At 49.4% G+C, this 27,856-nt stretch overlaps 1 protein-coding gene across 5 annotated transcripts in view; it reads right to left on the bottom strand.

Annotated features, from left to right (window-relative positions):
• Positions 1–27,307, bottom strand: part of SLCO2A1 (solute carrier organic anion transporter family member 2A1) — a 77,065-nt gene extending 49,758 nt beyond the window's left edge. The window contains exon 1 of one of the 5 annotated variants that reach the window (XM_074371089.1): positions 26,794–27,307. In XM_074371089.1, coding sequence (XP_074227190.1) covers positions 26,794–26,892 — 99 coding nt within the window. In that variant the 5' untranslated portion in view covers positions 26,893–27,307. The remainder of the gene's footprint in view (positions 1–26,793) is intronic. The other 4 variants (XM_045511216.2, XM_045511215.2, XM_010947717.3 and 1 more) reach the window with 4 other exon arrangements.
• Between the last annotated feature and the right edge of the window lie 549 nt (positions 27,308–27,856).

Genomic DNA, 27,856 nt, shown 5'->3' with positions numbered 1-27,856 from the left:
ACAGGCACATGTTTTAAAAATCAAGTTACATGGAAGGGCTTAGAATGACGAGGCCAACCCTGCGCTCAGCTCAAGCCACCGCCACGACAGAAGAGGAGTTAGCGCACTTATTTTTACACCTCCCACCCCTCTCCCTATTGCTCCCAACTTTCAATAGTTTTATCAGGATTTGTACACTTATTGGATCATTTCACTTTGTGGCAAGCGAGCTGGGGGCCAGGAGCGGGTTTCCCTCCTGGGCACGCACATCCGCACTAGCTGATGGTCCCTCGGTTCCTGGAGAGAAGGTTGCTTGTAATTTTCTCGGAGTAAAGGGCCACTCTGTATTAACCCCTCGGGTTCAGCTCCACTGGTCACCTCTGCCTTCTGCCACACCTGCCCACTCTGAATTTGCTGCCCTCCAGGGCTGTGCCAAGTCCCAAGTCCAAGGGCTCCCCCACTGTCAGCCCCACGCAGGCAGGTACTTAAGAGCCTGCCTCCTCTACTCTATTTCATCCCTCATCACTTCCCAACCACCTCCCATCTTGCTGAGATTATTGAAATGTTTCATCCACTCATAATCCCTCTCCCTTTCTTTTTTCTGTTATTGGCTTTCACCATTTTTGAATCCATTGCTTTCACCATCATGAGACGAGGGGAGATAAACATGAGGGGAACCTACCTGCCATCTTGAATTATGAACACACTACTTCCTGATGTGAGATCTAGCAGACAAATTAAAAATTCTGTCCCTACTTTTTCAATGGGAAAAAAAAGGAGTATGTACTGTCAGGGAGCTAAGTAGTCAAACCAAAAAGTACACCCAGGTCCTTCTCTACAACCATCCCTCCCTCACCCCCCACGTTCATGCATCCTGGTACCTCATTTATTTAATCTTCCATAGTGGTTGCTGTGTCTCCAACAGGAGGCTCATAGCCCAAGAGAAGTACTGGCTTTGGGTGTCTGCCAATCTCCACTTAAATCTTTCTATTTTTTTTTTTTAGTGTCTCTACCCTCGTGGCCAATTCTGAGTCCTGGTTGGAAGTTTACCGAATGGGTAAGACCTGGGAGGTAAAGCTCAGGGCTCAAGGGGTCCTAATGCAATGGGGGCAAAGAAGGAAACTCAGAAAGGGTGACTTCTGGCTGTTTCCCAATGACCTCGGAGATGCAGCATCTGACAGGGGAGGAGGGTCTGTGGTTTGGCACCTCTGAGGCCCAAGTGAGAGGTCCCTCAGAGCTGGAGACGTGAGGGGATCCTTCCAAAAGAAGAAGGAAGCAAAGCAAAGATGCGCCCTGGAATGGTCCTCCGTCAGCCAGTCAGCCTGCTTACCCTCCTGTATCTTCAGCAGGGTGTGATTTTGGAACCAAACCATGGCCCAGTGGCCCCAAAGGGGGAATGTCTCTTTTGAGAAGTGATTCAGGAAATCAAGTGTGTTCCCATGCAGGAAGAACGTCTGAACAAGATAAAGTTCAGAGAGTCAGAACAGCCAGTCGAGGGTCCGCGTTGGTGGCAGTCACAGCAGTGGTAACAGAAGGCAGCTTCGGTATTACTCGTATTCCTATGATCTAGAAACAGCCTTTGGAAAGACACAGCCCTGGGGCCCTTAGAAGTATAAAAATCAGAACACCGTAAAAAGAAAAACAGGTTTCCCTCGCAGCTTCCTTGTTCCTTAAGAGGGAAGCGCCCAGACTGGGGAGTTGGAACTAAAATCGCGCCTGTGCGGGAAGCCCTCTGGGCCAGACCCCTGACAGTTTCTCTGCTCAGTGCAATTTTTCTCCCCAGCACCCCCTTGCCAGCCTCTGCTGTCCACACAGTGGCCTTACTGTCTGGCAGGGTTCTTCCAATACAACCGAGAAAGGCCATGTCCATGGGAGCTGCTCCAGGGAGGACTGGAGCCTCAGTGGAGCCCAGGAGCCACTGGGAACCACAACAAGCCCAGAGGAGCCGTGCCCCGACGTGGACTCCGCCTGGGGATGGGGCGGGGCTGGTCAAAGCACCTCTCAGAGCCGGGTCTCAAAGGTCAGATCAGGAGCTTTCGGCCATTTTTAGTGAAGTCCACATGGCTTAGATAAAATCTCACCCAAAGGCCTCTATGTAAGAGATAACGGAATTGGACACTGGAAGTCCCAGTCTGCATAATTGTGTAGTTCTTGTGGTTATCATGAGCTAGGAAAGGCCTTTGATAAAACAGAGTCCCCAGGGCCCTTGGAAGTATAAAGATCAGAACTATCTGTAAAGAAACACGTGGGTTTCCATGGCAGCATCCCTGCTGGAAGGGACACTGGCACGGAGAGGGGAGGCAGACAAGCTTCCCCACTCTTAATACTGGTAATCCTCAAACATTTTTGGCCTTCGGCTGTGGTGGTTTTGTTTTCTTTTTAGCCTGGCGGTGCTAGTCTGGAGTTTCGCCCCAAGGATGAGAAAGGCAGATGGTTGGATTGACCAGGGACGTTTGTGAGGGAAGATAAAAGAGCAAAGGTCAAGAGACTGCCCGAGGTACAGGACCTGTGGTTGGGGCTTTAGAAATCACAGATTACCAAAAAAAAAAAAAAAAAAAAAAAAAAATTCTGGAAGAGATGAAACACGATCACATGAGACCAGATGAATTTATCAGATTAGCTAGAAGCGTGGTGCTTGAGCGTTCCCAGAAAAACAAAAACTCTGAAACAAACTTATCATTGACATTTATGCAAAGATGTGTCCAAATTCTTCAGAGACTCCCAAAGTCACTTTTTTTTCAAGTCAAAAAGCTTTCCTTCATGGAAAACAAGTGCCACTCGTCTTTTTTGGCAGTTGCCACGAGAGAAATTTGTTAGGTGCAACAAGGTGCCATTAGGGAAACTGCTTTGAATCCATTTGTGGCAGGAAATGAACATTGAGACTGTATTAATATGGGGACTTCACCTATTTTATGCGCTTCCTATTCTCTGCACAACAAGATGGGAGGCTAATATTTTCCCCTCACCTCCCTGAAGGGTTTGCAGTTAAGCCCTTCCCTTCCTGACCTCAAGGAAGGGGAAGTTAGTGTTTCAGATAGAAAGTGGGGTGTGGGGTGTGGTATCAGAAGAGCACAGGACCCTGGGAGCTGATCCCAGGAAGCTGGCCAGGAAGGGGGGACCCCACTGCCTTCGTGGCTGGCTTAAGGCCACAGGGAAGCACCAAGGAGTTATCCATTTTCTTCATATTGTCTGGATTCTTTGTTTACTTACTAATTTCTGTCTCCCCATTGGTCGGTCACCCTGTCTACATCTGGCCAACTCTCGGGCATGTAACAAATGTCCAGTGAATGCCTGCTGCATAAAGTGAATCCTCATACCGCCCTGAGAGGCGGCATGATTCCGCTGGTTTATGGATGAGGAAACTGAGGTTCAGGGAAGCTTAAAAAATTGTCTCATCACACAGTTTGTAAATGGTAGCAGCCGTTGGATACCAAGTCACACCCTCTTTCTGCTCCACCCAGTGGCCCAATCGTAAGAGTTTGGGGGAAGGAGGCTTCACTAAACCTGCTTTCACCAAGATTGCCAGGTACCTAATTGCCAAATCCAGCAGACTCCCCAACGGCTTTACCTAAGTTCTGCAGCGTCTGACATTCTCGTTTCCCCTGCATCTGTGATGTCATTGGCATGCCTGAATCTTGCTGTCTCTCTAAGTGGTCTTCCTTAGAAACCCTTGGGGAGCTCTTTTCTGCCTCCCCACCCCATGTGCATGGTGCCCAGATTCTGTCCTCAGCCCTTTGGCCCATCTCTCTCTGCACACGCTAGCCCTAGGCAATTGCTCACCCACCCAAAATGTCATCCTCGGCGGAATTCCAGAGCCTCCAGTCCACAGCTGGGGTACAGACCTCCCTCCTCAACGCCCTGCTTCCCACACATTTCAACTTTGACTTCAGACCAGTAACTGAAATACATGCCCCAAACCATATTGTCATTCCGCACTGCCTCCTCTGGCTTCAAGTGCTCACCCTGGTGCTTCAACCTCCAAGCCAAGGCTCGACCCCGTGCCATGTCTCTACCTCTACTGCCACCCTCCTTCCGCGCCACCTTCAGATGCCACCCAGGCCACTGCCACAAGTTCCCACCCTTTTCCAAACCCACTCCTTCCTCCTTCTAATCTAGTCTTTAACCAGCAGCCAGAGAAATCTTTTAAGAAACTTTCTATGTATAGCACTCATCAAAAAAGGCACACGTCTTAAGGGTACAGCTTGATAAATTTCACACACGGAGGACACGTGAAGGACCAGGACCCAGATGGAGAAACAGAACACTTCCAGCTTCCCAGAAGCCACTGAGCGCCCCTCTCAGTCACCACCCATCGCCAAGGTAACGACTCCCCCCACACCTAGCAGCGTGGGTCAGTTTGCCTGATTCGTACATTACAGAAATTCCATCATATCGTAGGTCAGCATTGAGCTTCTGAAAATGGAGATCAGAGCCTGTCATGACCCTGTTGAAAAACCCTCCAATGCATTCCCATCAGCTCTGATTAAAATCAGAAAGCAGCCCAGCCTACAGGGCCCTCCCTGCTCCATCTCCCACCCACCGCTGATCTCGCCAAGTTTCCCACCGCAATGGCCTCTCCTCGGGTGCATTCCTGGAAAATCCTTGGCCCCTGTGAGATGATGTGCTGCCCCAGAGTCTTTGGGGGTGGGGGCCATTCTCTCTACCGGGGGGGGGGGCTCTCCATTCCCACCCCCTCCATTGGCTGGCTTCTATTCACCTGTCTGTATGGTGGCAAAGAATGTCCCTCCCGTTACACATTCTGCATTGTTCCTTCGTGGCACTGAGCCCAGGCTGCAATTACAAGCACCTCAAGTGTTCGGGGCCCCGCGGCAGTCCTGGCACCCAGCACTTAGCTGCCGCTAGCCAGCGGGGCAGAGTAGGGGAGTGACCACAGACATGCTGCTGCTACTTTATGAGGAGGAGGCAGTCCTTCGGCAGACATCTGATGATGTGCACATCGATGGGAAGGAATACATTTCAGTGACTGACACTGCCAGTTATGTAGGCACCCGTAAGCCGTTAAGTAAGCGGATATAAAATTATCAAAATGGACTGTAAATTCCTTGAAGAAACAGGTATTATTTTTCCTTCTATTGTACCCATTTATCCCCTAAGGAGATAAATCAGTTACTTAATAAGCCCTTGTAAATTCTTTCATTGTCATCAGAAAGACACTCAGGGCCAGCTGCACATCAGAGCTCCCAAACATCTCCACTTGGAGAAATAAAACCCTGGGCTTGTATTCGCCTCTTGGTCCTGCCAGGATTTTTTAGCAGACAAGAGACTGCAGACTCAGGCTGAGCAGTAAGGAGGTGGATGTCTGGGTGTTCTCCCAAGGCCGCCAGGTGAGGAGCCTGAGGTTCCATTGGGAGCAGTGAGTACCCTGGCGGGCTGAGGAAGGAGCCTTTGCCCAGGGATGCCCCTGCCTGGGTAGCCTGTGCCCACCTACCCCAGCCATCCCATCACCCCACAGAGGCTGCTGAGCTCCTGATGAACCACGTCATGACCAGCCCCATCAAAGCCACCATGGAGGTCTGAGAACCAAGCTTCCAGAACCTGTAACAGAGTTGAAGATAGCAGACGCTTGAGATAAGAGGCTGCCCCCCCCCCCAACCACAAGAGACCAAGACACGGACAGGCATGGACACCACGATGCTGGGCCTACTAATCATCACACTGTCCCCTCTCACTGCTCAGTGTCAGAGCTTTCCCTAAGGCTAAGGCATTCCGGAGTCACATACACGCAACAGACAGGCGTGCCCGGCCGCCACCCCCACCACATGTACTCACAGAGGCTGGGACTTCCTTGTCACAGGCTTGTCACTGGAGAGATGCTTTCCTGCATGGAAGGTTTCTCACACCCCATCCTGGTCACCCTGGCATTCCTCTGCCTGCTGGGGATCGATCCAACTGCTGATCTCATAGGTGCCCACTTCCTTCTAAGACACCATCATTCCAAAACCAACAGCAGCTCCCTTAAAACTCTATCCCTTGGCAGCCAGGCTAAGATGTTCAGAGCAGATTGCCTCTACACAAGATAACTGTCACACTTTTGTGGTCACACTCTCTGCTTTTCTTTTGGCAGGTGGAAGGACAGCGAGAGGGAAAAGGCTTTTTGTCCAACATTCAAGCCTCTCTATCCCATCAGATGCCTCAAGAGGATGAAATGTCCCTCCTAAGCACTGTGCTATGTCCCAACACTTGACCTCCTGGAGATGGCTGAAGGGACATGGAACCTGGTGCTCTTGGTTTCCCACTGACCAATGACAGTCCAAATACCAAGGAAATGAACCCAAAGGACTACACCACCTGCAGATGCCCCAGGCAGGGAAACCGTAATATTTTTCGCCACCATGCCCCATGAGCCTCCACTTCACCTCCCCTGCAGCCCCCCAGCATCTCTGCTATGATCCTCACAACTGAGCTCACCCCTCCATCCAACTCCCTCTGTCTCTGTTAAAGATATTCTCTGCCGCCCATGCTGCCCCCAGCCTCCTTGCTGGGTGTTATGGGTTGAACTGTGTTCTGCAAAAAGATATGTCAGAGGCCTAACCCCTGGTACCTGTGAATGGGACGTTATTTAGGGTCTTTGCAGATCTAATCAAGTTATGAGGAGGTCAGACTGGAGTAGGGTGGGCCTTAATCTAATGACTGGTGTCCTTATGAGGAGAGCAACTTTGGATACAGAGACGCAGGACAATGGAGGCAGAGAACGGAGATATGTGGTTACAGGCCAAGGAACACTGAGGATTTCTGGCAATCACCAGAGGCACTGGGGCATGCCCTGCGACTCCCTTGGTCCCCTTCCCTCATTCAGTGACAGAATCCTGTCCCTCTGGCCCAGATGTCCTTAGCTGACCCTGCTAGAAACCTGGGCCCCTTTTCCTGGGCCCCTCACACTTCCTCCTCCAGCTCTATCAGGAGTCTGTGCTCACCTGCTTTCCAGGTGACTGAGTGGCTTTATTTTTCAATTGTTCAAAATCTCCCCAAATTTACCCAGCTATTTTCTTAATTCCTCTATTACTCATTATTGTCCATTCTGGGCAAACACCCTGACAGCCAAGGCCTCCTAGGCAGGTGTCCGTTCCCTGCCTCAGCCCCTCTCATCCTCGATTTGACCAGCTCTGGGCTCCACTCCCGTGCCCTGGGGCCCCCTTTTTCATTCCCAGGTTCTTCTGCCTTCCAGCCACACCTGGAGGGTCCTGACTGCTCACAGTCCATGAGTATTTCCCCCAAATGCACAGATCTCTCCTCTGTGTGAGCCAGAGTCCAGGATGCCCACATGGGATGGAGGGGCCTTCCTTCTCTCCACAAGTGGAAACTGCTCCCCCTCCTTTCTTTCCAAGCTGTCTTGGAATGCCCTGCCTTCCCGGCTGATGGCAAGTTCTCACAAGGACCAGAGAGTCACTCTGCAGGCGTTTCTCCCCAGGATGGAGAATGGCAACTCACCAGTTTTTCTAGAACTTATAAAAGGCAGAACTCCAGACTGATTGGCTTTTCCAGACTCACTCAAACCCTGAGCCTGCAGCACGCTGACCTGTAAGGGGCTCCTGACCTCGCACGGCTGGCCTGCTGGGGAGGCAGCAGCAGCCCCTTCACACTGAACTTCTGTCAACTCCTTGAACTTGGCCCTCTTCATCTGGGGTCCAACTCCTTGTGCGTGCTGCCCTCGGCCCTCTTCTTGTCCCCCTACCCGCCCTGTGCCTCCTTGCCGGCCTGACTCTGTCTCCCCTGTCAAGCTGTTTGAACATCACTTCCCCAGCAAGCGTAGCCGGTCCCTTCTTTAGGCTGCTCCCCTGCTGACACATACTCCCACAGGAGCCTGTGGACCCTCCCTCTGACGCCATCACACTTGTGATTCCAGGGCAGTCATGGTTATACGGGGGATCCCCTCCTCCCTGAAGACTCATCCTTCACTCGATGCCATGTTTCCCTGTGAAGACTGAAACAGGCCCCCCCCCCCACCCCCGGCAAAGGTGCAGACACAGTTCACAATTCCCTTGGCCTGCCAGCTCTGACAGGTCTATTGGGGGCTGGGGGCATGGTGGGCAGGGGGTACATCATTGCTAGTTTTGCCCAAAAGGAACACTTGAAGTCATGTGATAAGCAAATATTTATTGAATATCAGTAGGCCAAACATATTCTCGGGGAGGCCAAGGGTCAAGCAGAGCTAGACCCCTCTGGGGCGATGTGTTAATGAGATGAGGTGTGCACACAACAGCAGCAATTATTCTCAAGGCTGAGGCCAGAGGAGCCAAGTACAAGTAATGATGTCAGAGGGGCTCGGAATACAAGAGGGTGCGGGAGTGCTCCCTGAAGAAAGTGAGGTTGGACCTAGGTTTTTGAGATCAAAGAGTGGAGAGGAGAAAAGGGGCCGCCCGAGGCCCAGGAGACAAGATGAGGAGTGGAAAAACACAAGTGTGAATTGGGGTCAGAGGATGATCTGGTTCATCTGAGAAAGCTCTGGCTAGGTCAGAGAAGGACACCAAGTTAAGCAAGAGGATGGATGCCTGAGAGGAGCCACAGAATTTTCTCTCTGGCCATCACCGAGGACTTCTGAGCAAGGATGACACATGTTAAACATTTTTTAGGAAGGTTAACCTCTAACCAAGTGAGGGAAAGAGGAGAGGGAAGACAGCCTAGAGGCAGGGAGGCCAGTGAAAGGTCTTGGGACAAGGTCAAAGAAGCCTCTAGTCAGGGATGGCAGGGGAACAGGGGATGTCAGCAGGGGAGAAGGTCATGACCTGATGGCTAAGGAGAGGTGGGGGATGGTGAGCAAGCATCTCAAGACCAAGGACGTGGACGCAAGGAGCTCAAGAGACAATGAGGAGCAGGGGGAGGGGTAGGAGGCAGAAGTGGACTCTTCTAAGGCTGGGGAGACCCAAGTGGACATCCAGGAGGCCACCCCTGGGGTTCAGGCTTCGTCGGCAGCTGCCTCTCGGGAAAGAGATCCTCACTTCTGACAGCTATTTAACCCCACACCCAAGGACCATATGGACCCCAAGGACTCATCACCAAATTAAAATGGGGACTCAGCAGCTGCTATCTGGGGTCTTGAAGCAAATCCCCTTTGGGCTTTATGCGGGCACTCTGAGTGAGACAGCACTGTGGGAAGATACCTGGTCCCATTCTGTTACTTCTTGTTCCTTCTCCCTGAGGCCAGAGCCCCATGCCACGTTAGACTTCACACAAATGCAAGTCACCATCTAAGATGGGGGGGTTTGTCCCAAATGGGGTATCTCCTCGTAGAACCTCATTTGCTAAATTTGCAAAGAATCAGGAAGACAAGTGGACTTGAGATGAGGCCCTCTGGGACACGAGAATTCTGACTTGAAAGATAATGGATCTGGAGCCTGACAGAGGCTATTTGATTCCTAACAATATATATGATTTGGTCCAAGCTGAGTCTTTTGTCTAGTCTTTAAATGGGTAGAAGTCTGCCCATCTGGTCCCTACTCTGCCCTTTCTCCAGTGGTGGGTGGCTCAGTCACTTCAGGCTGTACCAGGATGCAGGTTGTCAGGCCATCTGCTTGGTCTTCTGCAGTCATCCCCGGGCAGCACATTGGCCGGGGGCATCTTTGCCCCAAGGAGCCTCTATTCCAGTTCTCCTCTCTCCAACACTTCAACTTATATCTGAACTTTTCTGGACTGAGGGCTGCTCCTTCCACGGCCTCAAGTCTTGGACTCTCCCATGTGCCTCCCAAGGAGTTCCCCTTGCCTTCTCCTCCATCTGCCTTCCTCCCCTCTCCACTCTGCAGATCAGCAAGCACAAGGGAAGAGGGAGAAACATTTGCAGGGCGTGGACAGGGAAAGATAGAAGAAATTGCGTGGGATCCAGCCTTCAAGCAGACAGAGAGAGAGGGTTTTAATCAGCACCGCAGAAAATGCCCAAAGTCTTTCTCGGAAAAGTTTCCTCAGGTCCCAGACTTGTGTGAGAAAAGAAAGGAAACTGTTACAGGAGAGGTCATGGCAGGGGGCCAAGCAAGGCATGCTAGCCTCTTTCCCATCTGAAAGCCATGTTTACATAAAAGCAACCAGAACATCCTTTCCTGGTACCCACACCCTCTGTCCCTCCCTCCCAGGCCACCACCCAGGGGAGTGGGGAGTGGGCCGCAGTGATCCCCATTGTTGCCGGAGGGGTCCTCCAGGGCGTCAAGGTCTTCTCTGTGCCGTGAAATGTCCAGTCTAAACACAGGATATGAGGGCAGGAGTGGGAGCAAGGGGGAAAGCAAGCCAATTTCTCAAATTCCCTGTTTACCTACAGTATTTAACTTGAAGCTATAATTATCATTAGTTAGAGCACCCCCTGACCTTGGCCTCCAAAAGCATTTGTTATTTTCCAACTATCTATGGGAAAAAAGAGATTGAAATGGAATTCAGCTCAGCACTGCAAGCCTGTGTGCCCAGAGCTCTCCTGGAGATTCTCCGAATTCCAACACGTGACCACCAGGCTCCTTGAGGCTAAGAAAGCTCTGTCCCACCCCCACCCTCACCACACTCCCTGCTGCACACGGAGCTCTGGGAGGCCTTCGCTGGCCAGTCTAGGATGCTCCCCAAAGTTCCTCCCATCAACTACAGCTCTATATCAGAGACTCATGTTTCCTGGGAACCTTTTCAGTTTAACGTGATTATTTCCTATTAATCACTCTGATGACTCCCTCGGGGACAAGAATATCACAGCCACCTCACTGGGGACATTCTGCTTGTGAATCAGCGCTCCGATATGCGCCTGAGAGCAGAGGTTCTCGAACCCAGGGTGCATCAGAATTGCCTAGAGGGTGTGTTGAAACAGCATGCCAGGCTCCACCTCCAGTTCGGGTTCAGTAGATGTGGGAGAGGGCATGAGAATCCGTCTTTCTACCAAGCTCCCGTGTGATGCCAATGCTGCTGGTACAGGGACCACCGCCCAGACACCAGTAGGTCCCCTTGAACTCTAACCCAAATCCTTCCTTCTAGCACCTCTTTCCTGGAGACAAGACCCAACCTCTGTGAAAACCCATTACAAAGGAATGGGGATAAAACAGAGACATTCCCTTGATTTCTCGGCACTCCCCTTGGCCATCTGCCCATCTGGGTATGGGGTCTGCTCACACAATGGGAGTCTGTCTGTGCTGTCGTGTGGGCCGGGAGTACCCCACAATGAGCTCTGACTGTGGGCTTCCGTTCACCTCCCAACTCCTTTGAACATCCACGCTGCCTTGCCTGGAGCTCTTGAAGGCAAGTGCAAGGGAATGTGGTTTCATCACCCCCATGGCTTGTTTGGCTGGGCTCTCTACCTGCAGGTTTCAGGACTCCTGAAGTCATCAGTAAGCATCTTTAGATGGGGAAAGATTAGCTAAGCAAATACTTGCCGCCTACCAGCTGCAGCCCTCGGAGCAGCAGACGTGAGCTCACCTACCTTTCCAACGCTGCTGCCGATTCATATTTGCAGCCCAGGGGTCTGTGACCTGCTGCTGCGGTCACAGAACAAACGATGGCAGGCAGCGTAGGAAGGGGCATTGAGATGCTGGTGATATGCTGAGCATCAGCTCTGTGTGCAGGAGGGAAGCACACCGGATCATGGGACTTTCAAACTGTGGTGAGAAGAGGGTGCAATGCCTCCTTTCAGGCCTCCTTGCAGAAGCTCGGCCCTAAGCACAGCTCCCTCCCATCAGTGACTTCAGCAAAGCCCCCAAGCCCCCACACCCCTCCTTGTGGGGATACCTATTACCTATTGTTCTATATTTGCCCTGGATGTCACTGCCCTTTGCTCCTGTGACAGTGTTTTTGAGGTGTGAATGTGGCCAGGCTACAGTCCCCAGTTATTCAATCAAACACTAATCTAGGTGTTGGCTGTGAAGGAAGTTTGTGGCTGTAATTAAAATATACATAATGAGTTGACTTCTTTAAGGAAGATTATCCTAGATAATCTGGGTGGGCATGATTCAATTAATCAGAAGTCCTTAAAAGCAGGGTGGAGAGAGAGAGAGATTAATTCCCCTGAACAGAAGCTTCGGCCCAAAGCCTGTAATCATCCTTGACTGACAGCCTGCTCTATGAATTCTGGATGTGCTTATTCAGCTATCGCAATTGTATAAATCAATTCTTTGAAATAAATTGCTTAATATATACATATACATATACATATACATATACATATACATATACATATACATATATGTATCTGTGTGTATCTTATGTTGGCTCTGGTTTGACTGAACCCTGAAGTAGATAAAATAGTGGCCTCTCCAATGCCTGTGTCCTAATACTCAGAACCCACGAATACGTTGCCTTACACGGCAAAAGGAATTCAGCAGATAAGATTCTAAGAATAGGGAGATTCTCCTGGATTATATGAGTGGGCCCAATGTATTTACAAGGGCCCTTATAAGAGAGGCAGGAGGGTCAGAGTCAGAAAAAAAAATTAGGTGAGAAGGGGAGAGATTTCAAGATGCTAAGCTGCTGACTTTGAGGATGGAGGAAGGGGCCACAAGCCAAGGAATGTCAGTGGCCTTTAGAAGCTCAGAAAGGCAAGGAAACAGATTCTCCTCTAGAGCTCCCAGAAGGAGCACAGCCCTACAAACATCTCAATTTTAGGTCTTCTGTCCTCCAGAACCATCAAAGGGCATTTGTGTTTGAAGCCACTAGGTTTATGGTGATTTGTTACAGCAGCAGTAGACCCTAATCCAAGCCCGAGTTCATACAGCTTTCTTCCCCATCATCAATGCCCTCATTCAGCTTGCTTCTTTTCCCTCAGCAGGACCAAACCTCTTCCTTTCTGATGTCTCCTCTCCACAGAAGTCTTAATGGTCTTGTCTGCTCAGCCCCTCTCCTGAGAACAGCGCTCCCCCTTGTTTCAGAAAAGGGCCCCTATTCAAACACGTGGCTCCAGGAGAAGCCCCCCCCCCCCCCAGAGACCCTGCCCTGCCTCTGGGCACATGACCCAGTGGAACCATCAGAGTCCTGCTCCAGGAGTTTTTCAAGTTGGAACTAAATGAAGGGCAGCAGGTGGGCTGATTGCTGACCATGACTCAGCCATGAAGAGGACAGAGGTTTACAAGGGAAGACAATGGCAGTGACATTCAGAGAAAAGGAGAGGAGACAGAGCCTGCTGGCACTGCAGGCCACCTGCCCAGACCCTCACACATTTTTCTGTTGTGTTTCTGATCTTTTTTCTTGTTGATTAGCAGAAGATCTTTGTATAGTCTAGATATTCGTTCCTAGTCAGCTGTAGACGTTGCCAGCATCTCGCAATCTGTTGTGCTCTTTGCCGTAAACATTTTTCTCTGTTTTTAAAATAGAGGATTCTTTCTTTTATTTGGCATTCTTCCAATACACATTCTTTTTGCCCCTGGATTTTCAGCTTTTACCTTTAAGGAACATGGAACCAGATTTTCTCTCTCTCTTTTTAATCCAATCTGAGATTCTCTAGCTTTGATGTGGTGAGAATAGTCCATCTTTGATAAATCTAGATTCATATCTACCTCATTTTGTGGTGCTTCTATCTACCGTAATGTTTTTTGTTTGTTTTCTTTCTTTCTTCCTTTCTTTCTTGCTTTCTTGCTTTTCCAGCCTTCTCTGGGTTAATGCGTTTTCTACTTCTTACTCTCTTCCACTTTGGAAGGTACGCACTCAATGTCTTTTTTCTGAATGATTACCCATACGTTTTAACAAACATGACTGACTTACTTAACAAAGACTAAAGTTAATTAATTCTTCCACTCTCCCTGCAAGCAAACCAAGGACCGAAGATTTTAAAGCCAAAATTTCCCTTCCAATTCTTCACATTATCAGTGCGTCTTACTCTGATTCCTTCTTTTCTGCCCTCCACAATCAACAATTACCACCACTCTTCGTATTGTTTGCATCTGTGTTTGGCTTCTTGCTTTATGAACTTCATCCTTCAGTGGTGTATTTTAGTGAGGATTCGTGATTACTAAATTTGAAAATCTCTATTTGCCCTCTTGAATTACCATTTAGTTACAAAATTTGAATTCGGTGGTAATTTTCTTTCAGCATTTTGAAAACTATTCCATTGTTTTCAAGTATATCTATTATTTACTTAGAGATGACTCTTCTTGGTCTAGTTTTTGACTTTTATAGGTAATCTGTAATTGGACTCTAGAAGTAGCTCTGAGAATTTCTCTTTCTTTTCTGTTCTGCAGTTTCAGTGTGATATGTACAGCTGTACTTTTTTTTGTAAATTCCTATAAGAACTTACTGTGCTGTCTTTATTTTGAGATACTATATGTCGTTAATTCTGGAAACTCTCTATCATTTTTTTCCTATATTATCTATCATGTATTCATTCTGTTCTCTTTTTTGGTATTCACTTCAGACTTATATTGGACTTTATTTTTACTGTCTGTTCATACGTTTGTTTTTATTTTGTTTGGCTTTTAGTCTCTCTTTTCCAGCCTCCTCTGGGTTAATGAGGTTTCTACTTTTTACCCTCTTAACCTGCCTTTCACAGTCTCCACTTCTTCATTCCTCTGTGCTGCATTCAAGTGACTTCTTCAACCCTATCTCTCACTTACAAATTATCATCAGATGTCATTAAGTTAAGCACCTCAAGTTGGGAAATTATCTAATCTGTTAATTAACCAGTCATTGCATCTAATCTGCCATTTAACCATTCCCTGAATTTTTACTCTCGATATCTATATTTGTCATTTCTAGAATTCCCATGTGTTTCTCAAATCTGTTCCTTTTTCATGGTGTTTGTTCTTTCCTGGTGTTTTGTGATTCTTCTTACACTTCCTGAAACATTTCAATATATTTTTATAGCCTCTTTCGGAATGTTCCATTACCTCAGAATCTTGAGGTGCTAATCTTCCTCATTGCTGCCTGTTGCCCATGGTGGGTCATTTCCTTGTGTTGCTGTTTATCGTAAGCTCCTCTCCCACCGGCATTGTCTTCTCCTGGGGATTCCGGTTGCTCTGGATTGTAGAAGCATCCCCCTAGCGTGGTTTTACTAGAGTCTACCAGATGGCAAAGAGTTACCACCAGCCCAGAACCAACTGTTATGCTAATTTGTTTAGAGATTCTCATATCACATGGATAGTATACACTCTGTTTCCAATTCCAAGTGGCACAGGCTTGGGGCTTTGACTTCTCAGAGGAGTTATTTCACCCAGAGGTCCTTTTAGAGACAGACCTCTCTGCTGTCCCTAGGGTGGTGGCCAGAGTTTTACTGGTTCCCTTCTCACCAAGGGGCCCAGCTTCTTGTGTGCCAAGTTTGCACGTCATCATTGGTGCCTGTGTGATCACTAACACCCAATCTCCAGTAGGAGTTCCTTGGGGACTTCCTTTCTGACCCGTGCTGCAGGGCCAGCTGGCACACTCCTTGTTTGGATGTTCTACTCATTCATCACTTCCTGTACCTGAAGACTTCACTTTCTTTCTCGCCAGCTCAGCTCTGTGTATTTTAATATTTGGTGGTGTTCTATTTGACGCAGCATCTCTAGGTATTTGTAGTAGGAGGGTCCCATGTTATGTAAACCTGTCATGTTGATGAAAACCACAGTTCACTATAGTTCTTTAAGATCCATCTTATCCCAGCTAACCAGAGCCTTTGGAAGCCAGGGACCTTGTCTGATTCAGGTTTGTTCCCCATGCAGAGGTCACACAGCAGAAGCATGAAGGTGGCTTGTTGAGGTCAGAGACCCTGGGCCCAGAGGTGGCGAGCAGAGCCGTGTTCTGTGTCTCCCCGCCTTCTCCCTCATAAAATTCAGTTCTTTCCTCTCTAATTTGTCACGTCTTATAACTTTGCATCTATCTGTGCATCTGCCCACTGTTTATGTCCCTCATGAGGGCATGGCCCACTCTTTTTTGTTCATCATTGTAAATCCAGTGGTTGACAGAGGTGATCAACCATGACGTGCTACAAGAATGAATGAACGAATGAATGCGTCTCAGGCAGCTGGCCTGACACTGGTCCTGGTCTCAGAGTTCTGAAACCCCTGCTGTTTATGACACGAGCAAAGTGCTGCCTTACAAACAGCACGTCACCAAATGACTCAAGGCCCACCAAAATGACCGGGGGAAAGCCCCCTCTGGGCTGCTACCACACCCTCCTGGGTGTAAAGCTCCAGGCCAAGGACCCGACTCCAGGAGGCACTCGGCAGATCCTGTGCCAGCCCCTGCCCTCGCTGCCTCCCCTTCAGGCTCGCTCTTCCCACCTGGCTCGGAGCCCATCGGGTACACTCACTTCCTTCAGACGCTTGGCCAGCCCTTAGGGCTGGATGCCTGAGCTCTGAGCCAGCCCTTAGGAGTGGGCGTCAGGACAGCAAAGAGGCCCTCCTGGACAGAAGCGCCTCTCAATCTTCCCAGGAAGGAAAACGTTCTATAGTTTTACCTCTCTTTAAGAGTTAAAGTATTGTTACCTGACTTCACCTCCATCGCTGAGGAGCCCGAAGACTCAAATGAAATAATGGATGTAAAAATGCAGTGGGAACAGTGATGGGCACAGGAATGGTCCTTCCAAAAACTCCATCCCCTCACTGCCCTCCTGGCTGCATCCTTGGTCCACCCTCAAGGACCTGGAGACCAGCCTTCTCCCACCTCATGTCTTAATTTCATGTACCACAATAAGAGATCTCGCTGCCCTGGACAAAGATGGGTGCAGGGGGTCATCACAGACTTCGGGGCTTTTTTTTTTTAGGTTTCTTTGGAAATGTATGTATGTATTTATTTATTTAGAAGTATTTTTGATCTACAATGTTGTGTTGCTTTCTGGTGTTCAGCATAGTGACTCAGTTATATGTACCTTTTTTTTCGTATTCTTTTTCATTATAGGCTATTACAAGATACTGAATACAGTTCCCTGTGCTCTCTAGTAGGTCCTTGTTGTTTATCTATTTAGTTGGTAATTTTTTTTTCGAATTGTAAATGCAGGGTGTGTTTACTGTAGAAGTATAGAAAACACAGAACATCACAAAAAAAGAAAACCAAAACCATTTAGAGGCTGTCCACTCAGAGAACTATCTCTGGTTAGGTGTAACGGCTTCAAGTCTTGCGACTTTTAAAAATCTGGACCACCTCTGCGTAGGGCTGTCCATCCCACAGCCTCTACTGAACATCACGGAACGAACACTTGCCCCAAGTTGAAACTATTCACAATAAAACTTAACAAAATGATTTGCAAATACCTCACAGATGGATGTCCCATGATTTATTTATTGCCTCTCCAGTTGCTAGATATACAAGTCGCTTCCTCACCTTAAGTTCCTGAGCAGGTAAGTTACACGATAAAAAGTGGTTCAGCGGACTAGGTTTCCATGTATTCTTTCTGGGAGTGTGTGTAAGCCACCTGATTGCCGCCCCCACCCCATGCTGGGCTGCTGGTCTAACTGCTGGTGCTGTTCAGCTGGGGTATCAGTCTTGCCTTATGACCGATGGGGAGGGAACGTGCAGTAAGAGAGGAAAACTGAGGAACAAGGCCTTTCGGGGCCACCAGGGTCAAATCTGGCTCGGGAAGATAAAACAATAAATATAAATAAGCAGCCTGCTGTCTGTCGGCATGGAGACTGAAGTAACAGAGCCCTGGCGGGGCTGGTCGGGGACTGCGGTGGGACACAGGGAGCAGCCACAGAGGATGAGCCCCCACATCCCAGCTCTGTCACCAGGCAATGTGGCAACTTCCACAAGCTGCCCGCCAATCTCCTCCACTATACATAATGCGGACAACACGCACCTCGTAACACCGACAGCGTTTCTGAAAGGACCTGACCTTGTTATTTCACGAAATCGGCCACATCTGGGTGCTCCCAATGCATTTGCATTCACAGCAAAGTATCTTCCAGCTCCCTGTGCTCTCTAGTAGGCCCTTGTTGTTTATCTATTTAATTGGTAGTTTTTTTCGAGTTGTGTTTTACCACACATACACGTTCTAATAAAATGTATCCGTCTTTGTGAGGATAGCTCACAAAATCATAATTGCTGCTAAAAATATGCTGGGGCTGAGGACGGGAATTCTGAATCTTTGTGACTTTAAGGCAACCCAAACAGGCTTGACTATCGCTTGTCCCCAGTCCTTGTTAAGTGTACGCATTTATGGATTTCATTTACACGTCGATTCAGTGGGTCCATGAAGGAGGAGGCACTGAGTCCTGAAGGAGGAGGCAGCTGGAGCAGCAGTGAGCCCAGGAGGAGCGCCTCCTGACAACAAGGGCAGTTTGAAAATGAAACGGCAGCCACAAGGCCCTGAGGCTCACTTTCCAAGCCAGTGACAAGGTCCAGGGGTGGAGACAGCCCACTAAACAAGGCTGATTCTACATCAGTTTGACTCTACCAGTCCGGGTGAGTGGGATCGGCGGTTGTGGCCCTGGGGTACAGACCGGGACCCACAAGAACATCCCACTGGCATAAGGCCAGATGCCCTCCATAAGGGTCTCTGTTGGGCCCCCTAGTGATAAAGTCAGGGGCTGTGGTCCCCAGTGAGCCCCCTGTCTACTTGCTCCAGAGAGATGTCATCCAGCTGGAGGCTGGAGGGTGGACCGTCTGGGGCTCTTCCAGGCTTGGCATGAATACGTCCTGAAAGCTCCCAAAGTCAGGGAGAAGTGAGGGGCAGCAGGAGCAGGCCTTTGGCTCACGGGGGCATAACAAACTTGCAGGGCCTGATGTGGGGGAGTTCCCATCATGGGAAGGCCTCTGCTGGTTCCAGGAATCCCTGGGCCTACTACCCTCCACAAAGCCTGAGGCCCCCACATGAATGATAACGAGAACCAGCAAGGAAACCTTTGTGATCTGGGATGAGAGTCAGGGGGTCACAGGGGCTTCTCAGTAACGCCCACCTTCAGAGCCTGGCAGGGCTATTTAGAAGAGGGTAGCCCAGGCCACTTGGCTTTCTACTTTCACTCAGTTAAAGGGACTTTTGGGAGAGGGGAGACTGCCTTCTACCAGAAACAGGGAGGAGAGTGACCAGGAAGGCAGGGGTTCTGCCAGCTCCGCTCGGGGGGATGTGCATGGAAGCGCGGGGGGATGTGCATGGAAGCGCAGGGGCAGACTCAGCTCAGAGGAGAAACTTGCCAAAAGCCTGAGGTGCTACCATGGCTTGGCCTGCCTTGTGAGGTGGTGAGTTCTCCATCACTGGGGCTATGCAAGCAGAGGCAAGGACATCATCAAGAGGCTTCCTGCCTCTGAGCACATGAGCTTTCTCATCACTTTCAATTCTGAAATTCAGTAATTCTCCAAGCCAGGAGCACCGTGTTTCTACAGCTCAGTTTTATCATTACACATCTGGATGCTATACAGTGAGAAGTTAAAAATGCTGTACAAATCCTGACAAGTAATGAAGGCAGGACTTCCGCATACTAACCAGAGGAGAAATAGGCCCTGCTCTTGTCGGAAGCCTCCAGTTCCTTCCTGCCAGGGGTCCCTGAGGCTGATGTCCATTGCTGGGCACCATCCCTGACCCTCCATCAGTGCCTCCCCTGCCCCGCAGTCAGTGGGTGGAAGTCCATTCTTATAAAAGGTCACGGCAAGGGAAGGGGTGGGGTGACCAACTCATCCCAACCTGCCCAGAACTTTTCCAGTTTTCAAACTGAAAATCCTGTGTCCCGGGAACCCCCTCAGTCATTGGCAAATTGAAACAGTTGGTCCCACTGGGAAGTAGACACTACAGACAATTGTTTCTTGGAAACTTGGGGGCCTCTTAGGGAGCCAAGTGCAAACAGGGAAGCCTGGGGAAGAGCCTCCCCCAAGCAGACACTCAGTCAAGGCTTATAAACAAGTGAGGCCCAGGCAACTGCACCAACGCTCAGCTCCCTGCCACTTCCCTCAGCCGCACTGCGAATCCAAGGCAAAGCAGGTCAACTTCAGAAGGGCCTGACGCGCAGGCAGGAATGACTTGTAAGACAGACCAAGAACGTGGTCAGTTTAATCCCATCCTGCAATCTCTCTGGTAGCCAACTGGGCAGGACAAGGGTGGCTCTGGAAGCCTGCTGGCCCCCCTCCCCTTCCCCTCCGCCACTACCCCTTTTCCCCAGGCCCACAGGGGTCTCACTGCATTCTCTGGCCAGCTCCTCTCCCGGAATGTTCCATGGGCTCCGCCCAGGAATTGTCTGCCATCCACACCCCACACCAGTCTCACTTACAGTTTCTAGATACCGTTCCCTCTGTGCCCAAAAAGCTGGCTGGGTGAATTAACCAGATAAACTAGCTCTGACTAGAGGTCTGCTGTGTTGTTTCCCAAACTTGTTATGTTCCACCTGGGAGTCACATTTGGGAGACGTGAGTTAGCCACAGCAGAGCTTCCTGGAGCATCAGTGTTACTCCAAGATTTGGGGGAAAATACAGCATATTATTTAGAAAAACATATATATTGTGGAGGAAACTATAAAATTCAGTTGATTTTAGGATAAAACATAAAATACCATGGAAATGTAATATTCACGGTTGGTCAAAACACATCTCCAAACCCTTCCTTCATCCCCTTGTCTTACCCCGTTTGGAAACCCGCTCACTCCCTTCTAGAATTCAGGGCATCTGGGTGGGGCAGCTTGACAAGCACTAGCTTACTACAGCCCTCTCTGGTACCAGCTGCCTTTTAACGGAGGCCTTCTGTGCTCCTAAGGGTGTTGGATGGAGCGGCCTTCAGAGCATAAAAAGTTACGGCAGATGTCTGGGTAAATAAAATGAAATTTGTCATCAAGGGCTTAAGTATACACTCAATCTCTAAGAAAGGGTTAGTCTGCCCACATTTCTAGAGGCAGGGGCACCAGTGCCAATGCTGACAAGATTGAGTGTCCCAAAGGTCACAAGCTCTGGGGTTACTGCCCGGGGCTGGAACCCTTCCCCCAAGCCAGAGCCTCCATGGCATCTCCACCAACAAGGGAAACAAAGAAGCTAAGAAGACGGCTCTGGAAGAGGGCTGCTCACTGGAAGGTACCCTCCCATCCATCACCCCACAGTATAGCCTGAGACTCCTTGCTTTGGTTTCATCCTCTGCCCCTGATCAAATTTAAGCCATCCCAGGGAATCAAGAAGGACACTCCCAGGGAATGAAGGTCCTCTAAACTGAGAGAGCTGGGATCGATCCAAGACAAGCCAGCCAGCCCACACCCTCCACTCTTGCCAGGTTTCGGAGCAGGTCTCCCATCACAGCTCAGACCCAACTGGCCCTGCTCCTAATCTCATCTCAGTCGGCAATTTAACTATATGAAACGAGAATCTGAGAACCTGAAAGGACCTCAGAGATCTCTGGGCTCAGGCCCAGATATTCACAGATGAGAGAATCCAGAACTGAGAGGCATCTGTGTTTGTGGGAAGTAGGGGGCTGGGAGTGAGAGGACCCCGGTGGGAACTCCTGCTTTGCCGTGTACTGGATATGTGGTCTTGGACACGCCTCGATTTCAAGTGTGAAATGGAGATGCTGATACCTCCCTTGCAGGGCTGTCATTAAGAACAGAAAAAGTTCAGGAACATAGATTAAAAAATCAAGTTCAAGGGAAAGGACAACCATTCAGCTAAGGCCAGAACAAAAGCTGGAGCACATGAATACATAAGACCCCAACCAGTTACTAAAAGCAAACTTTCAGTCTATCCTTAAATCTTCCTAAAAGGCAGAGTAGAAGGGAAACTGAATGCGTTGTAAGATTTGGTAACCATACCACTGCAGAATAAAAATCAAGCTTTTACCCAATAGCAAGACTTGCTGCTAAGCTACACTAATCAAGACATTGTGGTATTGGCAGAGAGACATACACATACATCAGTGAAACAGGATAGAAAACACAGAATGGACCCACACAAGTATGGCCAACTGATTTTCAACAAAAGTGCAAAAGTGATTCAATATAGAAAGGATAGTCTTTTCAACAAATGGTGCAGGAGCGATTGCATAACCACAAGCAAAGGCAGCAAACTTTTTTTTTTTTTAACATTTTTTATTGATTTATAATCATTTTACAATGTTGTGTCAAATTCCAGTGTAGAGCACAATTTTACAATTATACATGAACATATATATATTCATTGTCACATTCCTTTCTCTGTGAGCTACCATAAGATCTTGTGTATATTTCCCTGTGCTATACAGTATAATCTTGTTTATCTAAAAGACAGCAAACTTTGTGGTAGCTCACAGCGAAAAAAGAAATGGGACAATGAATATATGTATGTTCATGTATAACTGAAAAATTGTGCCCTACACTGGAATTTGACACAACATTGTAAAATGACTGTAACTCAATAAAAAAATGTTAAAAAATTAAAAATTAAAAAAAAAAAAGACAACAAACTTTGACCTAAACCTCACACCTGTACAAAAATGAACTCAAAATGGATCATAGATTTAAATGTAAAATTACAACTCTTATACAAGAAAACACAGGAGAACACCTTCCGGAGCCAGGATTTGGTGAAGGGTTTTTAGACATGACACCAAAAGCAGGATCGAGAAAATTAAAAATTGATCAATTGGACTTCCTCAGAATCGAAACCTTTTTCTCCACAAAAGATCCTATTAAGAGGCTGAAAAGATAAGCTATGGACTGGGAAAAAGTATGTATAAGCCACATGCCCAACAAAGGACTTGTATCTTACATACACAAAGAATTCTCAAAACAGTAATTTAAAAATCCAACTAGAAAATGGACAAAATATACGACATATTTCAGTGAAGAGGATATACACATGGCAAATAAACACATAAAAAGATGTTCAACCTCACCAGCCGTTGGGGAAATGCAAATTAAGACCATGATGAGATATCACCACACATTTATTAGAATAGCCGAAATAAAAAGCAGTAACTACACCAATTGCTGGCAAGGATGTAAAGGAACTAATGTTATGGCACCTCTGGAAAACAGTTTGGCAGTTTCTTTTTAAAAATCAACGTGCAACTACCATATGACCTAGCAAATGAACTCCTGGGCATTTACTCCAGAGAAATGAGAATGTATGTCCACACAAAAACAGGTACATGACTGTTTGTTGTAGCTTCATCTGTAATAGCCCCAAACTGGAAGCAACCCAAACGTCCCTCAGTAGGTGAATGGTTGGACAGATCACAATACTCCCATGCCATGGACACAGTACACAGCCATCGAGAGGAATAAACTATTGATACACGGAACAACCTGGATGGGTCTCGAAGGCATTGAGCTCAATGGAAAAGAGCCAATCTCAAAAGGTCACATAGTGCATGACTCCACTTATACAATGTTCTCAAAATGACAAAAATACAGTGATAGAGAGCAGATTAGGGATAGTAGTAGGAAGGAAGTCTTTGTGGCGATGGGACAGTTCTCTTGAAGCGGTTGGGTGGTGGTTCCCTGAATCTGTGATCAGCACTCACATTGCAATGTCAATTTTCCTGCCTTTGGTATTCTACTGTAGTTAGGTAAGACGGAACTATTGGGAGGAACCAGGACCTCTTAAAACTATTTTTCCTAGGAATCTATAATTATTTCACAGTAAATCATTCTTCCAATTGTTCTGTGGCAGCACAGGTCACAAATTCATCACCAGGATGCAAAATGAAAGCTAGGAAGGGCTCTGGGCACAGTCACAGGAGGAAAGGGTCTGAGTGACCTTTGACCCACCCGACTCCATCCCACCCATTTCCATTATTCTCCCTCCCCATTCCCTCAAACCATCCCTGAAACCTGTCCCCACAACACACATGCAAGCAGGGCATGTGATGGAGAGGGCTGGGCTGCACAGCAGTTAGGGGCCCTGACTCTAGAGGCTCACATTCCTGGCTCCTCAACACTCCACCCTTTCTGGCTGCATCCACCCCCAAAGATCAGCCTCACCAAGCCTTGTTTTCCTCATCAATAACAAGGTAACGGACAGTAACAGTATCCAGTTGATAGAGGTGTAATGTGGATCACACAGGGGTAAAATATTTCCACAGTTACCAGTACCTGCAGGCAGGCCTGTTGCTGCTAGCTACTCTTGCCATTTGGGGACATTATTTTTTTTTAAGCTTTTATTTTTATTTTATTTATTTTTTTGTTGACGTATAGTCAGTTACAGTGGCAATTTCTGGTGTACAGCATAATGTCTCAGTCGCGTATATATATATGTATATTCATTTTCATATTCTTTTTCATTAAAGGTTATTACAAGATATTGAATAGAGTTCCCTGTGCTGTACAGAAGAAATTTGTTATTTATCTATTTTTATATATAGTGGTCAACATTTGCAAATCTCAGACTTCCAAATTTATCCCTTCCCGCCCCTTTTCCCCTGGTAACCATAAGATTGTTTACTATGTTTGTGAGTCTGTTTCTGTTTTGCGGATGAGTTCATTATGGACATTATTATTATTAACTGTAGTTTCTCTTAACTATTAACTTCGACTCATAAAATGTAATTGGCAGAGTAACAGATCTTAAATGACGTTTGAACGTGCAGTCCTATGTGTTGAGGCAAGAACTGACCTCACGATGATGCCAATCCCAGAGAGCCCAGCATGGCTTACAAAGCCCCCTTCTTATGCCTCATTCCGGGGAATCCTTAGGAAGCCTGCCGTCCATGGGGAACTGTTCATATTACCCGTTTTTTCACTTAAGGACCCTGAGGCTCAGGAAAGGCAAGAAATGCTTCCCTGTATCACAGAGTTAGCAAGAGGCTGGCATGGGACTTGGATCTCAGTCCCATGGTTGCATCCCCTTTCCCTAAATCATATGGTACGTGGGGTTTTGCAGGAATGTCATTAAGCAATCAGTTAAGTTTGTCCCAACAACAAGGAACCTGGAAAAATGGTGGGTCCTCAGGTTGGGTGGCCCCTGTTCCTCCTCACATTGTAAGACATGTATAGTCTGTACCCAACTAGAAGGGGAGGGTGCAGAGCAGCCAGGGAACCTCCCATTGGGAGGAGGAAACCTCTCATCAAATAGCAAAGCCCCCAAAAGCCAGCACCACCTGCTGGAAGAAGAGGCTTCAGGGAGTTTAACTAATGGAATTCCAGTCCTCAGATTTGCCTTGAGATAGTCAATCTCCTACCTGGTTTCGGGCTGATAAGCAAAACTAATTGTAAGTTGCTCCTAACCCTGGTCCTAGAATTACTACGGATCAACAGAGGTAATGATGAAAAGAATCTGGTTTTTAGACTCAAGAAAAAGTCTCAACTCGTGTGAGCCTTCAGGAGGCCAACTGGCGTGGGCCCAGGCCTCAGGCATGTGTGGCTAAATCATCAGCATGTGATAAATTATCTTATTTTTATAGATCTTCAAAGAAACTGCTGCCATAAACTCATTTATTTTAGGGACTCAGGGCAGGTCTGAATGGATCAATCTCACCTGGGGTTGCCCTCGCTGTCAGCTGCCCCTCCTGCCCCCAACCCCAAGAATGGTGAAAACGGAAGGAGCTGCCCCACCCTCGCTCCATCCTGAGACTTTCTCTCTTCAGACCACCCAACAGTTGCTCCTACCTTTTGCTCCCAATTCCAGACAAACACCAAATTTTTAACAGCTCTCTGCTGAAACTTCCCTAAGCTCTCTTAAATGGTGGGACCAGAACCACACACAGTGTTCTTAGCAGGGTCTGGCCAAGGGTGAGGAGATTTGAAGATTATTTTAAACTATCTCAAAATTTCTGTCTTATTTCTATCCAATCATAGAATCAATTCAGCCTTTGCTTACTGAGGTGTGGGGAAAGAGCAGAAGCAGGAGTGGCGATCCCAGCTCTACTGCTAATAATCTGAGTAAGTACATAGGTGGGCTGCACTGTGACATCCAGATCCCTTTCTTTTGGACACACATAACCAGCCCACAGAGACCCCCATTTTTCCTTTGTGTGATCTGGGTTCCCCTTAACTGCACCACTGCAGGCTTTACCTAGCCCCATCTGATGGCATGGTTGTGGGAAATAGCTTTTCTGCACCATAATCACCTGCCTTGACTCCAAGGAGCCCTGACATGAGCTCAACAACCTCCCACATCCTCACCACAGGGAGAACATTAGGCAACAAAACCCGAGTGTGGACTCAACCAGTCGGGTCCTCCTGGACCTGTGAGGGGATGGAAAGCAGTCCTGACCCCGTGGGAGGAAAGCATCCTCAACATACAGCTGCCTACCCCATCTTTTCTTCACCAACTCCCCATACCCTGCCACACAAGAGGCACCTGCCTAGACTTTACTGAATCTACTGTGAGGGCCCGCTGCCTTTCGGGGTCCAGTTCTGGACCAGGAAGGCTGGTCCCAGCGCTGCAGGGATGGTTGCCAGCCTCCGGGGAATTCTCAACATTGCAGGTGGCAGCGTGTCCAAGTAGCAAAGCCCACGCGATGCTGCCCTTGGGGAAGACAAAAGCCTGGGGAAGGAGAACAGCCCTTCTGGCACCTACCCAGGATGAGATGGGCTCTAATCTCCTTCATCTGGGAGGGACCACAGCCCGTCCGCTAAAGGGCGCCAGACCAGGCGTCCCCAAGCCCACTCCCTTAACGAAGTTAACTGCCCACAGCAGACCAAAAAAGGTGCCCGCCAGATGTTCTTTTTCAATCAAAGAACAGGACTCGGCTAGTGCCAGAACTATCTGAATAGAGTTGGCCCAGTAAGCAGGTACTTTCATCGCTCTGTTTATTCCCCTGACACGGGCGTGTGAACGCGCGCACACAGTCGCGCACGCACAGACACACACAAGCACACATGCACATACACAGGCACTCGCACACGCCCAGCACGCGCTTGCCTGTCCAAGCACCCCTCTCCCGCGGTGCGGGGCCGGCGGGGACGCGTCCTGGAGCGCCGCACCGACGGACGGACCGCAAGGGTGGAAGCCCGCGCCCCCAGCGCTTCTTGAGCACCCTCAGCAGACGCCGGGGCTCCTCCGAAGGTGCGCCCGGAGCGACTCCTGCCCAGATGGCCCGGGTTCTCCGCTCACCTTAATGTTGCTGAAGATAGAGCGGGGACAGCGGCCGGCTCGGTCCGCAGAGGCGCCGCCGCTGCCCTGGCGCTCGCTGGACTCGGGCAGTAGCCCCATGGTGGTGGCGGCAGCGCGGGGCAGGAGGCTAGGCGAGCGGGGCCGGGGCGCTTGGCTGGGCGGGCAGCCGGCGGGTGGCGGGCGCAGCGGCGGTGGCTGGATGAGGCACGCAGCGCGGAGTCTGAGCGCGAGGGTGCGCGCCCAGAAGTTTTATAAGTGGCCGCCGCCGCCGCCGCCGATGATGAAACGCGGGCTCCCTCCTCCCTCTTTTCCTCGGGTGTCAAGGGCGCTGCGAGCCCCCGCCCCGCCGTCACCGCCGCCGCCACCGCCGCCCCCTCAGACAGGTGTGACGCTGCGGCCCGCCGCGCTTGACCTCGTTCCGGCCGGGGTAGTCTCCGCGCCCGCACCCCGCTGGGACCTGCAGGGCTCGACCGCCGCGGGAGAAGGTCCCGCCCGCCGGAGGGTGGGGGCGGGAGGTGGCGGGCCCGGGGAGGGGACGGCCTGTGGGAGGGGGCGGTCTGTGGGAGGGGGCGGGAGGGGGCGGGAGACTGAAGAGCAAAGGGGCGCCAGAGGCGCCGGCGGGGCGGGGTGGCTGCAGCGTGTCGGGAGACTCGAGGGGACCGGAGCAGGGATCGGCACAGGGCTTCGGCTGCGGGAGCAATAGGGAGGGGAGCGAGGGACGCTGGAGGGGCCAACGGGAGCCCGGAGGGTTGAAGAAGAACCGACGATTCTGAAGGGAAGGGGAGCCTCCGCGCCCCTCCCGACGCGCCCTGGGAGATTTACGGAGCCGGTCTCTGCTTGTTTGCACTCGCCGAAAACCTGGGCTCTCAGTTCCGGTGATGGCTTTGAGACTCGAGGAGGCTCTGTGTCGAGGACTGATTTATATTTAAACTGCTCTTTGCGCTGGAGAGGGGCTGGGTAACAAAGGTGGAGAGGTGGGGGCCGCCCGGGGCTGGGTCTGAACTCTCTGGACCAGAGCCAAGGTAAACTGGAGGTGCTGTCAAGTGTCAGCGTGGCTGGGTCT

Source organism: Camelus bactrianus, chromosome 1 (genome assembly GCF_048773025.1).
Source record: "Camelus bactrianus isolate YW-2024 breed Bactrian camel chromosome 1, ASM4877302v1, whole genome shotgun sequence".
Lineage (NCBI taxonomy): Eukaryota > Metazoa > Chordata > Mammalia > Artiodactyla > Camelidae > Camelus > Camelus bactrianus.
The sequence above is the reverse complement of the archived record's forward strand: the minus strand, read 5'-3'. Positions and strand labels throughout refer to the sequence as shown.